This window comes from Charadrius vociferus, unplaced genomic scaffold (assembly GCF_000708025.1).
Source record: "Charadrius vociferus isolate BGI_N301 unplaced genomic scaffold, ASM70802v2 scaffold433, whole genome shotgun sequence".
Lineage (NCBI taxonomy): Eukaryota > Metazoa > Chordata > Aves > Charadriiformes > Charadriidae > Charadrius > Charadrius vociferus.
The window spans coordinates 1,468,729-1,481,920 of NW_009647846.1; the positions used below are offsets into that span (position 1 = coordinate 1,468,729).

Consider the following 13,192-nt stretch of genomic DNA (forward strand, 5'->3'; position numbering starts at 1 on the left):
ATGCCCCACATGGACTCTCCACCGGGTGCACAGATGAGCTCCAGTACAGCAGAAGCTGCTGCCCGCTGTGGTCCCAGGCTGGCCACCGGCTCCTCCAACCCATCGATGGGATTTAAGGTAGGGACACTCAACGGACAACAAAATTTACTCTTAGTTGTGAGTGAGAAAACGCAAACCCCAGTGCATACTGGTGGAAGGACAGCAGTGAGCCACCGCATTGCCATGTTCCCGGCTGTAGAGGCGAACCAAGTGAGGAAGCCCGTAGGACGGGCACCGTAACCGGCGGGAGGTAAAGACATGGTGGAAGGAGAAAGGCAGGGAAGGCCGAGGCCAGCCCTGCAGAGCCACCCGAGCGCCAGCAGCACCGCTCGACCTCTGCAGAAACTCCGCACAGTGTCAACAGAACAGACCGTGTGTTTCAGAGAGCAATTAATTATCCTGACGTAGCTGAGGGACAAGCCAGGCCGACCTCCAAACCCCACAGCTTAGGGGTACGCACTACAGGAATTACTTTCACAAAAAAAGGATAATAAAGGCTTCATATGAAAGAAGCTCTGGTCCCTCTGTTGGACCGTGGGTTTAGTTAAGGTATTACAAAGTACTACTGAATGCTCTTGACTTTTTTTGTTGTTTATTTTTGTATTACATGTGATTGGATCATAACATTGTAAAAAATTATTTGAATTGCTGTTTTTCTGACATGTTACCATACAAACCAGCAAAACTAGCCTGGGAAACTGGTTACAGCATGAACAAAACCACTTGCATTTACTACGGTCACCCAGATTTAGCAATTCTGGGGTTATGAACTTGCAGAATTTGAAGGCAACATACCCCCACCAGAATTCACATTGCCCTGCTCTGAAAATATATGGTTTTAAGCTAAGTAAGAATTTCCATAAGCCTCCAGAGTTATCAAAACTGCATCAATTAGATTAAAAAAAAAAAAAAAAAAAAGATGTTAGGCAGTAATTAGAAAAACGCCGTTGCTGCATGCTTGCCAACAGGCAGGAGGAAGAAAGTTAGGGAGGAAACCAAAACAACACTTGCTGTGAAAACCGAGGGGGGCGGATTTGTACCCTTGATCTCGTGTTCCTGAGCTGACAGTGGCGCTGGGGTCAGCCAGGCTTACCGCGGGTTATTGTTACTCTTCCACAGAAGTTGAGATAAAAGCTTTCATCTCTTCCATAAAGAACGAAGGTACAATACAGGACACAAACAACCAACATTAAGCATTACAGTTTCAGGTCTCTCTGGGTTTAACTGCGATTTAATGTGCAAACGGAAAGTTTATTTTGTGACAGAAGACATAAATCCACGGAGCTGCACACCACGGAGCCTGGCCGCCGTGAGCGGAGGGTCCTCCTGAGGGTGGGCAGGGGGGAACCAGCGCCCTGAGCAGGCCCCTGCCCGCCACGGCCGATGAGGCTTCGCTCCCACCACCCTGAGGGAGAAGGCTCCACCTCAGCCTGAGGAGGGACCTCTCTGCCTGAGGGCGGCAGAGCAGTGGCAGAGGCTGCCCAGAGAGGTGGGGGAGTCTCCCCCTCTGGAGCCATCCCAAACCCGCCTGGACGCCGTCCTGTGCCACTGCTGGAGGTGCCCCTGCTCTGGCGGGGGGTGGGATGGGGGAGCTCCAGAGGGCCCTTCCAGCCCTCACCAGTCTGGGATTCTGGGATTTCGGAGACCTTCAGCATCACAGCCCCAATCCTACACCTGATTTAAGTCCTGTACAATGAAACAAAGCCGCCAGCACAGTACAAGCCCTGGTGAAACCATAATCTTGTCTGACGCTTCCTAGTATTTTCTAATATTCTAGTGTTCGGATATTCCAGATTTGGAAAAGCAGGATACTAGTTATGAACATCTGTAAACATACTTCATAACCCAGGACTGAGAGAAGTAAAAAGGAACAAGAAAATGAGGGCAGCTCAGTCAACATGAAAATAAGAATATAAAAGACAAAACTACACAGAAACTTACATTACCAAGTCACTAAAGATATCCAGCAAGGCTGAATAGAAATATTTACTTTCTCCCCATGTTTTATGTAAGGCATTTGTACACTGCTGTTGACACAAAGTTATGTAATGTTGGTGGACACACTGATGCTCCAGCAGATGCTCTGCATCGGGAGGAGACGGCTGCGGCGCTCCCCGTGGGTGTCACACCAGCTCCCAGCCCTGGTGGCAGGAGCCCAGGCTACCACAGGGCGGTCACAATAAGTGCTGGAAAAAGTTCTCCTGTTTTTTCCACGGCTTACAGCAGTCCCAGCCCGTACTCGGCTGGGAGGACTGTGGCCGCTGCTCCTGCAGCGGGGTGGGACTCTCGCAGCCCTCGCTAGCGGCAGGAGAACGCAGAAGGGCTTCATGTAACCCATCTACCAGAGCAGACACGGAAACAATTTGCTTCTGGAGACAAGAACGACCATGGTTTGGGGGGGCTTAGGGTTTCTGGGGTTTGTTTTGGAACGCAGAGAAAGAAAGAAGAACGGCGAGCGGAACAGGGTGCAATTTACTGCGCTTTCACCACGCTGCTCTCAGGACAACACAATAAAATCCCGCTGCTCTCTGCAGTCAAGCTGACACATTTTCAATCTCCCCTGAATCGTTTTTGAACATCTAAATGAAACTTAGTATTGAATACAAATGGGAAATAGTACTTGCTTAGCTCAAATATGTGTTTTTATTTAATCTTGGGGGCGGGGGTAGGTCCGGGAAAAATGTTTTCAGGACAATACAAAGGGGTAAGGTGGTATCCTGCCGACTGAGGTTCTGCAAAACTATCTCCAGACTTCAAGGAATTCAAATTACATATTATCTCCAAATAAAAGAGAGTGAATCTAACTGGGATGAGGGAAGCGCGCGCAAATGGTTCCCCATTTCTCATAAATAAGCAAACAGATCCAGTCAGGAAACTTACTGATGCTAAGGTGAAACCAGAGAGGGGCAGAAGGCATAAACACAGAGGCACCATCACCACTACTCTTTTTCCATTTTTCTCCAGTTAGATATGCCTCAGTACACCATAGCTTACACCGTACGTTGTGCATAATATAAAATTCACACTGTGCTCAGCACCACCAAGTCAATATTGGTTCAGGTGTATAAGCAATTGCATTTCCCTATTTTGTGTGCTTTTATCTGTAGAAATCTAGTGTTACAGTCTCTTTTTCACAGCTACTAATACCTTAAAGCTTATGCTAACTAGTTGAGCACTCTCTATGGTAACGAATCTTTTACGGTATTTTCACAAGACATATATTGTAGTAACAGCCTGAACGTATGTGGGACAATCTTTGTATAATCTTGCTTTTAAAAAAGTCACCACAAAATGACATTTGATTCTGCTTTGGAGTTGCAGTGGGTACATAGTACACATATTTGTTAAATTTGTTGAAATGCAGTTGACTGAATGAGAATACCACGCAAAGCGAATTGCTTTCCCTTCAGGCATTAATTATCAGTCCATCTCAACTGTTCCCCTCCACTCTTTACATTCTCTGACGTTTCATCTCTTCCTTGATTGGGAGCAACCGTCCTATAAATAGATTTTTTTTGGCAGTAATTGGGAATAAAACTGACTAGCATGGACTGTAATCACTTGGAAAATTTAGCCTCCAACTGAATAATTGTACAGTTTTTGGACGCCTGATACACTCCCTTGCTGTCTCTGAAGGTTATTTTGCATTTAATGAGTCTTGGTAGGTTTAAGGTAAGGAAAAACAAAATATTAAAAAGCTTCATAACGGAGTAGCAGCACTTTGGACAAGATGAGCTGGTTTACTGCTCCGGCGTTCTGGAGCCTGTGTCACTGCTAGAGAGAGGAACGAAGTGTCAGAGCACGCGTGGGGCCTGGAGGGAGGAGCGGGGTCCCGCGCAGGCTGCGCGCCCGCAAAGCAGGGGCAGAGGCGGGCTGTCGGCACGGCGCTCTGGGGCATCCCGCCTAACTGCGACTGCCAGAGGGGCTCTTCAAGGTATAAAAAAATAGAAGGGGTCGTAACAGTCAGCTGTAAGATCAAATGCGTTGCATGAGTATCTAAGGAGACATTGCTAACTTCAGCAGCGCAGCATTTCCCAACAAAAGGTAAATCCTTCCCTCTGGTGTGCCAATAAAGTCCAAGAAGAACTTTATACCTCCTGAACTCGGGTTACCATCCACATTCCCATTCACCCAAATTAAGTGCACAGGCACCAATTTTTTTTAAGACATATCTTTTCGTAAGAATGTTATTTTAGATACAAAAGTCATTTAAGTGATGATAACCAAAGTATACAATAGTTATTTTAAAGGGCAAAGAAACAACATTTTAATTTAAATACAACCTCTTTTTTTGAAACAAGGGAACTTTGGTATAACAGAAGATGCAACCGATATATTTAATATTGCAGTTTCTAATTGATTGGGAAGAAAAAGTCAGTTACTGAGACGTGAAGCATAGTCCAATCAAATAAAACACTTTACATTAACAGCCGTGGCAGCAGTGCCCACAGATCACGTATCGCTTGGTGCTCTAAGCACTGAACTAGTTTCTTGCTGAATGCTGCAAGAAACTCAAGGGTTGGAAGTTTATTCTGCAAAAGAACAGACTCCAGGCATGCCAAAGAACCTCCGACAGCACGATCTCCGGGTTGAAAATCATGCAGAAACCAGCCGGGATAATTTTACTGCACGGGTGCCAGACACATTAGACCTACCTAGCAAATTCACGCTCATCTGTGCACCAGCCAGTAGCCTCTCCCTTGGGTATTTTTTTCCTGGTTTTTACAGACACCAGCCTTGCACGGGCCAGTCTGCTTTCAAAACACCTCTCCACAGGAATACATAGCAATGAACTTCAAGGCTGAAGCTTTGAAGACCACAAATCCGTTTCTCCTGGACCAGGCTGCAAAACTCGGTGCGAGACGACGCTGGGATGATCACAGATCTCCTGGAGGGTGCTCTTCACTCATCTTTTTTTTCCCCACCAGTGACACGCAGCAAAGGAAGAGGAAAGATGAGACAGAAAAAGAAGTTAAAGTGAACAGCGAGCAGATACAGGAGAAAAACAGAAAAAGAACAGGCGAGGCAGGTAAAAGCTAACTTAGAGTCAGCCAGCTCAAAAGAGCCCCCAGAGGGTGGGTGTGACGTAAGCGATGGAGTAGAAGACAAGGAGCAGAGGGGAAGACAAGGACCACATTTCCTGACCAGGCCCTTCTGTACAAACAGGCTGGAAAAAACTCTGCAAGCTCAGGTAAGATTGGAGGGAGCAGAGAAATGCCGCAACTGAGGCAGCGAAGCCTTAGTTAAGAGAAGAGGCGTAATTTCCATTGCAGCATTTGCCTTCATAAAAAGCGACAGGAACAAAGGAGATGGTAAGAACAGTTATTTACCAATATTTTCTAAAAGAGGTTTTTCAGTATCTAAGTAATTGCTCAGATTCCTTTTTCAAAGCCAAGTCAAGATCCCACGTTTCAAAACTCACTGGAAAGGTGAGGCAAGTCACTCAGGCACTCTTGCCTACAGTAACATCATCTCTCTAATACAAACTTACCGGAAGCGTGATCTACCACAAAGAAAACAAATTTCCCTTGACAAGACAAATTCTTTTTCAGACTAAGCAAGCCCATCTTGTTCATGCAAGTCAATCACCACAAGTGTATTTTTGAAAATCCCATTACATTTTGCCTTTTAGGGTCCACGGTATTATTGCCTTGGGACTAGAACAGGATTATCTCCCTTTCAAGCCCCATATGAAGATGAGTAGTGATTAATCCTGGAGAAATGGGATTTTTGTTAAATTGTTTTGTAAAAAAGATAAATACAACAGCAAAATCTATCAGGACTTCAGTATTTCACCATCTCCTTCATTGCCCATCTGTACCAGACCTATTCTACACACTGCTCTCCATGAAAGAAAAGGATTTATAGATATTAATTTCTTAGTCTAGCCAAGCAATAATCCAAGCAGGAAAAAAGTGCAAATCCCAGCACATCCGTTGGCCTCAATTTTTTCAGACATTTTAAAGTCAGGAATAACATTGCACAAGTCATCCAGACCTATCCCAGCAGAAGATCATTTGCATAAGAAAAACATCCCTTTGGAGCCGGGGGCTCTTACAAATATTCATAAATACTAAATATTACATACCACTGCTGAAAAGGCTTAATCTACTACAGGATTATCACAAGAGCTGGAAAAAACAATAAAAGACCTTGACACAACTAAAGCACTGTTCAAGTCTGAGCATCCCCAAGGCTCTCCCGACGCTGCCGCCCGGCACTGGGCTGGTGGGGGGCAGCCTGGGCGGTGCCCTCCCTCCCAGCCCCCAGATGAGTAGTGATTAATCCTGGAGAAATGGGATTTTTGTTAAATTGTTTTGTAAAAAAGATAAATACAACAGCAAAATCTATCAGGACTTCAGTATTTCACCATCTCCTTCATTGCCCATCTGTACCAGACCTATTCTACACACTGCTCTCCATGAAAGAAAAGGATTTATAGATATTAATTTCTTAGTCTAGCCAAGCAATAATCCAAGCAGGAAAAAAGTGCAAATCCCAGCACATCCGTTGGCCTCAATTTTTTCAGACATTTTAAAGTCAGGAATAACATTGCAGAAGTCATCCAGACCTATCCCAGCAGAAGATCATTTGCATAAGAAAAACATCCCTTTGGAGCCGGGGGCTCTTACAAATATTCATAAATACTAAATATTACATACCACTGCTGAAAAGGCTTAATCTACTACAGGATTATCACAAGAGCTGGAAAAAACAATAAAAGACCTTGACACAACTAAAGCACTGTTCAAGTCTGAGCATCCCCAAGGCTCTCCCGACGCTGCCGCCCGGCACTGGGCTGGTGGGGGGCAGCCTGAGCGGTGCCCTCCCTCCCAGCCCCCACGGCCGGGCTCTCGGCTGACCTGCCACAAATCTTGCCCCCCCCAACTCATAGCCAAGATGGGAAACAATGAAAAATAGAGAAACCTGAGGGGAAAGCAGAGCAATCGCAGCAGCTCTTGACTGCAGAAGTTCTGCCCAGCACGAACCCAAGGCTTACACCGAAGCCGGGAGCGGCTCCCAGTGCACACGTGGGGCCGACCAGTGCCCCCAGTGACGCTTGGAGCAGGTAGAGCCTACCCGAATTTCTTTATCCTTAACAAGTGTCAGGCTTTTGTTTAATTTTACTCCCTGAACCCTCTGCAATGGGCCACTGCACAACTCACCGCATCCCGAAGTGTCTCCCGGAGGCAGCCTGCGCCGACGGCCGCTGCGCTCCCCTCCCGCAGTGGGCACAGCACGCAGAGCGCACAAACACAAAGCACACCGGCGTGTTTGCGTCCCGGCAAGAACCTGGGTCTTTTAATTAACCTGCAACAAGAGGGAAATCTTCTTTCCATGTCTCACCTGTTGTGCGAGGAAAAGCAGGGGTTTACGGTTCATAACCTATGGAAACAGCTGCAACAACATGCACTTTACAGCCTACAGTATGGGAAAGGGAAGAATAACATCAAAATGCTCTGGCATATTTTGAAAATACAGCCTAGCCACATTTTTAGCAAAAATCTTCTCTAGAAGACCCAACACACACACCCACATTTTGATTATGATGATGTACAGCTTCACTTCTGTGTCAGATTCCTGCAACATTTAATATCCAAATTAATAAAAAATTCTTACTGTTCATCGGTTCCATGGAGCCAATCAAATCGAGACATGGTAATTCTTGTAGCCCCGCAGAATACATATTTTGCCCAAAAAACGGTTCCGAATCACATTGTTTTGACTAATTAGTTCATTGACATTCCTGTGCTACAGAAACTATCATTAGTAATTTATAGAAGTTGCACGAGGAGTAATAGTTCAGAAAAAGCCCAGTATGAGATAAATTAAGCCCACACCTTCATGAAAATCATAAAAAGGTAGCTATAATGCTATGCCTACCGATTATCATTCAGATGGGCTGAGCAGGAACCCTGCCAGATGTCAAGCCACCCTTATCTCAAATCCTTAATACCATAGCCCTGTATAAGGCTCGTGCTTTGCTTCTGGAGAGATGCCAGCACGTCTGCTGGGACTACTGGTTTGGAGAGTCTGCTGGAATTCAGAATAAGGGGGAAAACCAAATCCCAAGCCTCCTGCAGAAAAGGAACACTTTGATTTCCTTTACCAGAGGCACCTTTGTGCTTCCTCTCGTGCTGCTTTCCAGCCCCGTCCGCAGACCCGTATCGTTGTCCTGAAATCCCTCTGAAAGACTCAGCTTGGGCCCACCGCCCCCAGGGGCGCAGAGGAGCCAGCTGGGGTCCTGCGGGCTCCGCTCCACCTTCGCCACCACCTCCTCCACAGGGGACTGTTGTGCCCACCCTCCGTCTCCCCAGGTGAGCCTGGGTCCCCCCTCCTTTCACCTTCCCATTACGAATATATCTTCGCAAGCTCCTCGCTCCCGTGCCCGACGTCTGTACAGCAGCAAGGGCTGATGCCTTCTCTCCCCTTCAGCCTCCAAATTCTTTTCTATTTCAGATCTTTCCACATTATCTTACACCTCAGAGACATGACCTTGCACCATCATGCTATCATTTACTTCACCTGTTCGCGTTCACTCGATTTGCATATTCTTATCGTGTTATTTATTATTCCACACAGAGTTCTGCAGCCAAGAAATGTATGAATTAAGCAACATAGATGAAAAAGCGTTCTGAACTGAAGGCACAGCATCCTCAGCTGTTCAGATTAGCGATACAAATGATGGGGGGGAAGTAGTCGATGGCAGCCTAATTAATTTCTTGCTCCCTTTCAACCAATTACTAGGCATTTGGGGCTTTTAAAAAGTTTAATAATAGGAAGCAATATTATTTGTAGATTTACTTAGTGGGGAAAAAATAAACAGTGTAACTTTGAGTGAGGAATTTAAAGTTGTACACATTTTACACACAACTTCAGCTACCTGAAAGAGCATCGATTGAATAGATTCACCACCTCCAAATTAAATTTCTTTTCGAAATATTTAAATATAAATAAAATAAAGGAGGCCTGCATAATGTGTAACAGTCTACGCTCATACCTAAATGGGTTTAATATTGAAAAACATTGAAGTAGCACTCCTGTGACAAGATGAGGATTCCAGAAAACAGCTACTGCCTTATGTCCTTTTTCCAAAATAGAGAGCTAACAACCCGTCTTGTTTAGGAGAAGAACGATGATATCAGTCATAACATATTCAAGTTTATTTTTAATCCTGATGATAGTAAATGTGAAAACAAGTTCTAGCAATCAGCTATTTTTATAGGAGTTCTGTGCCACGTGGTAACATTACTTGGCTGCGGTTTACTATCAAATTGACAGCCACCTCCTGAGCATCTTCGCTAGTGGTATGAAGATTTATAGTCTTCGTGTTGGCTTAATTAACTCAAATCCAAAACCGAGACAAACTTTTTTGATCTGATCCAATTGTTGCGTTGGTCTGCTCTTAAGTTTACAGTGACAACAAATGAACACAGAGGATATTTTTCTTAACTTGTTTTTGTGTGTGACTAATTTACGAAAAGCATTTCAGGGCACAGCGCAGGTAACTGGGAACGTCAGTAAAAGGGAGGAGGTTGCAGAGGGGTATTGACACACAAGTAGGACATTGGTCAAGCAAGTTCGCTGAAGATCGTCTCCTTGGTGCCCAACATCAGGCTCTGTTTCCCTCTACTGCTGCCTACAGAAGTCGCGCAGCGTGCCCCGAGATCCCGGCAAAGCTCCTCTCCCGCAGGGCGGCCTTCGGGGGGAGCGCAGAGAGGCCACACTCAGTGCAACCCTCCCGCCCCGGCCCCAGACGACGCTGGCAGAGCTGGCTTTGAATTCAAGTGCTCCTGATCATTTAAACTGTACCTGCCTTCAGGCTTTGCCCTTGTGAAGCCTTGGCACCGGAGAGAAAAATGGTCACTTCACCCTTCCGCATCACTGGCGTGTGTCTACAGCCGCCGGCAGCGCCGAGCAGGAGACGTGTACCGCGGTACAGTCGGTGCAGAGCTCCTGCCATCCACAACACGCACATTTCACATGTATGTGCAGCATCTTTTGAATATTTCCTTTTTCCATCTGGAACAGGTCGGTATTTATCTCCGTTTCAAAAAAAAAAAAAAAAAAAAAAAGGATGCTGCAGGTATATGGTAAGAGGGTGAGAAATTCCCCTTAAAATTAATTCCTTTACACGGATGCCGCAGCAAATAAGTTGTATTTTTGTCTTTGTCCAGTTTTCTGTGAGCTTTTTTTGCCTACTTGTTGGAACTTTTTATCTGCTTAATAAAATACCAGTTAACCAGTGGGCGATTTGGAACCAGTGTCGCTCGGGTTTTCCTGCCAAAGCTCTCTTAGTTCCCGACAAAGGCCCAGGGGCGAAGCCTCACGCTGCTGTTCTGGAGGACTGCCACGCTCCCCACAAAACCTCGCACGTGCTCCTGAATTCCGCATCGCTCTCGCTGCTGGGTGGGCAGTTGGCCACTCTCTGTTATATGTAAGTGGTAGAGAGCTCAAAAGAGCCTGAAAGAAGAGACGTATAAAAGGAATACAACCGTGCCCAGCCCCCAACATTACGTAACCCCCGAAACCCTCACTGCAGGTTGAGTAGAGAAACCCCGTTCCCTTCATCTGTAAGCGTGTCCTTCGCAGCACCACCCGGGGATTGACAGCAAAGCGCGCGCTATTGTAGCAACATAAACAAATAAACCTTCTCATATATTAAGGATTTACATATCCTATCCATGAAGAACTGAGTGGGTTTTGCCTAAGGAGAAAACAATTAATAGCCTCAGTCCACAAATGAAGAAGTTACAAGGGCACGGAGTGATAGGACAAGGGGGAATGGCTTCAAACTGAAAGAGGAGAGATTTGGATGAGATATTAGGAAGAAACGTTTCCCTGTGCGGGTGGTTAAACACGCGGCTTCCGGAGGAAGGAGCAACAACCTTTGGTTTGGCCACTGGACCTGTGGCTTAATGAAACAGCAGATTGGAAATCCGTGGAAAACACAGGATATTCCCACGGGAAATTCTTTTTAGTCTGAACTGTTCTATAAATAATTCAGTATAATTGACAAGAATCTTATTAAAAAATAGTGAAGTCATCTTGAACTTTTAGTTAGAATTTAAAGTAAAAATTCTACCCGATCTGATGCAATCGATACAAAAGTCACTCCCAATACAGAGCAAATACAGAACAAAAGAAAAAGGCAGATGAAAACGAGCAGCTGGTTGCCTGAGATCAGTCAAGTGTGAAACTAAGCATTTAAATGTTTACAACTGTAATGGTTTTTGCTCTGAAGTTTTCTGCATTGTCTACAACACGCTGAAGGCTGACTTGAGCTACAAGCAAATGAGCTACAGAAGGGGCTGCAAGTCAATCATCAAAACTAGGCACAGAACGCCCAGCACCACACACGGCAAGTTTTCAGACTCTGCCGGTCGTAACAAAGCTTGTACCACCGGGAGCATCTGGCCATCATTAAAATGAAAGCCTAGAGAAGGGTCTGTGTAATTTTAATCCTCCTCATTACAAGAGAAGGATACTACACACAACACAACCGCTTCGCTTTTCTATTCGACTTCAGAGCCTGTTCACCATTTTTTAATCTTTTTCCTTGAAACAATCAGATGAATCTAACCTTGGAAAATCAACAGCCCTTCATCTCCAGCATCCCCAGAGATCACAAAGGGCTCTGTGTCCTTGGGAGAATATGAGCAGCTAACGATTCACCATTCCTAGGGTGCAAAGCAGCTTAATTAACAAAAAGCAATGTTTTTACAGAAGTTGTTTCTTTGCTTAACTTAATGGTGCACAGTATTACTAGCCGATCTTGCACACCAGCCCCGTGGACTGAATTCCCCAGCGCTCTCTTCCCATCTCGGCGGAGAAACCAATTCCACTGGTAAAATGCATCAATTCCGTTTTTCTGCTCTTTGTTGCTATTCCATCTCTCTCTGATCTTACACAAAATATTCACCCATTTACCATTCCTCTGCTGGGCTGAACAGCAACATTTCCATCTTTTAATAATCTTGTATATTTATAACAAAAGTCTTAATGTATTTATACATATAGAAAACGAACCAGGAAATCTAAGACATGCTTTCATTATAGTATCCTCGGCACTCACCTAAAATCTCACTTCTATTTTATCTATTCAAGTTGCTTTGTTTGATGATGTAGAAATACATTCAACAGCAGCCAGTTTCCACATCTATAGCAAGTGAAATCCTGTGGCATACATGAATCATTTTAATGTAATATTTAGCAGAATAAAGTTAATTGAAGGTCATCTCTTTTGCCTTTTTTTTTTTAAATAATTTGAAGTGCCTCCACTGTCTCTCAACATGGGGGAAAATAAGATAAATTTTTTAAAGATGGAATTAGCATGAGATAAGTAAAGGTTAAATGTCATGATGGAGACTGGAGGCTTAATCTTCCTCCAACATACAGCAGACCAGCAAAAAGAAGTGAAAGAGGTATATTTAATCAAAAAGGGGGCAAAAAAAGAACTTCTGCACAAAAAATATGCTTGCAAATTAAAATAGATTGAGATCTTGATCAAAGATTATAAGGTTTCCAGTTAATTATGACTATTCAGAGATAAGACTTTTTTGCAATGGGTTAAGCCAATGAGATGAAGCAATTCTAGAAAATTCCAGAAAGGGCCAAGTTGTGCTGCGTGCATCCGTGGGTGCGGAGAGGAGCGAACAGCCTGCATTACTGGAAGGGAAACACACCCCAAACCAGGCAATACATCACAGCGTGATGGAGCGGCTGGGCTGGAGGTGACCTTTAAAGATTACCTAGTCCAACCCCTGCCATGGGCAGTGACCTCTCTCACTGGAACGGGTTGCTCAGAGCCCTGTCCAGCCTGGCCTTGAATTTAACGTCAGCATCATCCTCATCAGAGGGCAAAGGAACCAGGCAAGGATGAATACAGCTGTGCTGGATGGCATCTTCCACAGAGAGGAATCTGCAAATACTTTAGATTACAATGATTAACTGTTAATATAAAGTATAAAGAAAGCATGGAAGAAGCTGAAATACAAAACGAGAATCATTTTTCTAGCTAAGATCCTAAGTGAAACACAGTTAACGCAGCTGAGAAATACAAGTAGGTTACTCTCGATCACAGAGGAAGAGAGTTCTTGACTAAGCAGATCAAAAATGTTAGCAGAAAAGACTATGACAATGTAACGTTTCT

At 44.7% G+C, this 13,192-nt stretch overlaps 1 protein-coding gene across 1 annotated transcript in view; it reads left to right on the plus strand.

Moving 5' to 3' along the window:
- The window catches only part of LOC104284537 (histone-lysine N-methyltransferase SETMAR), a 124,306-nt gene continuing 111,114 nt past the window's right edge, over nt 1-13,192 (plus strand). Inside the window, exon 1 of the mRNA XM_009882881.1 lies at nt 1-117. Coding sequence (XP_009881183.1) covers nt 1-117 — 117 coding nt within the window. The remainder of the gene's footprint in view (nt 118-13,192) is intronic.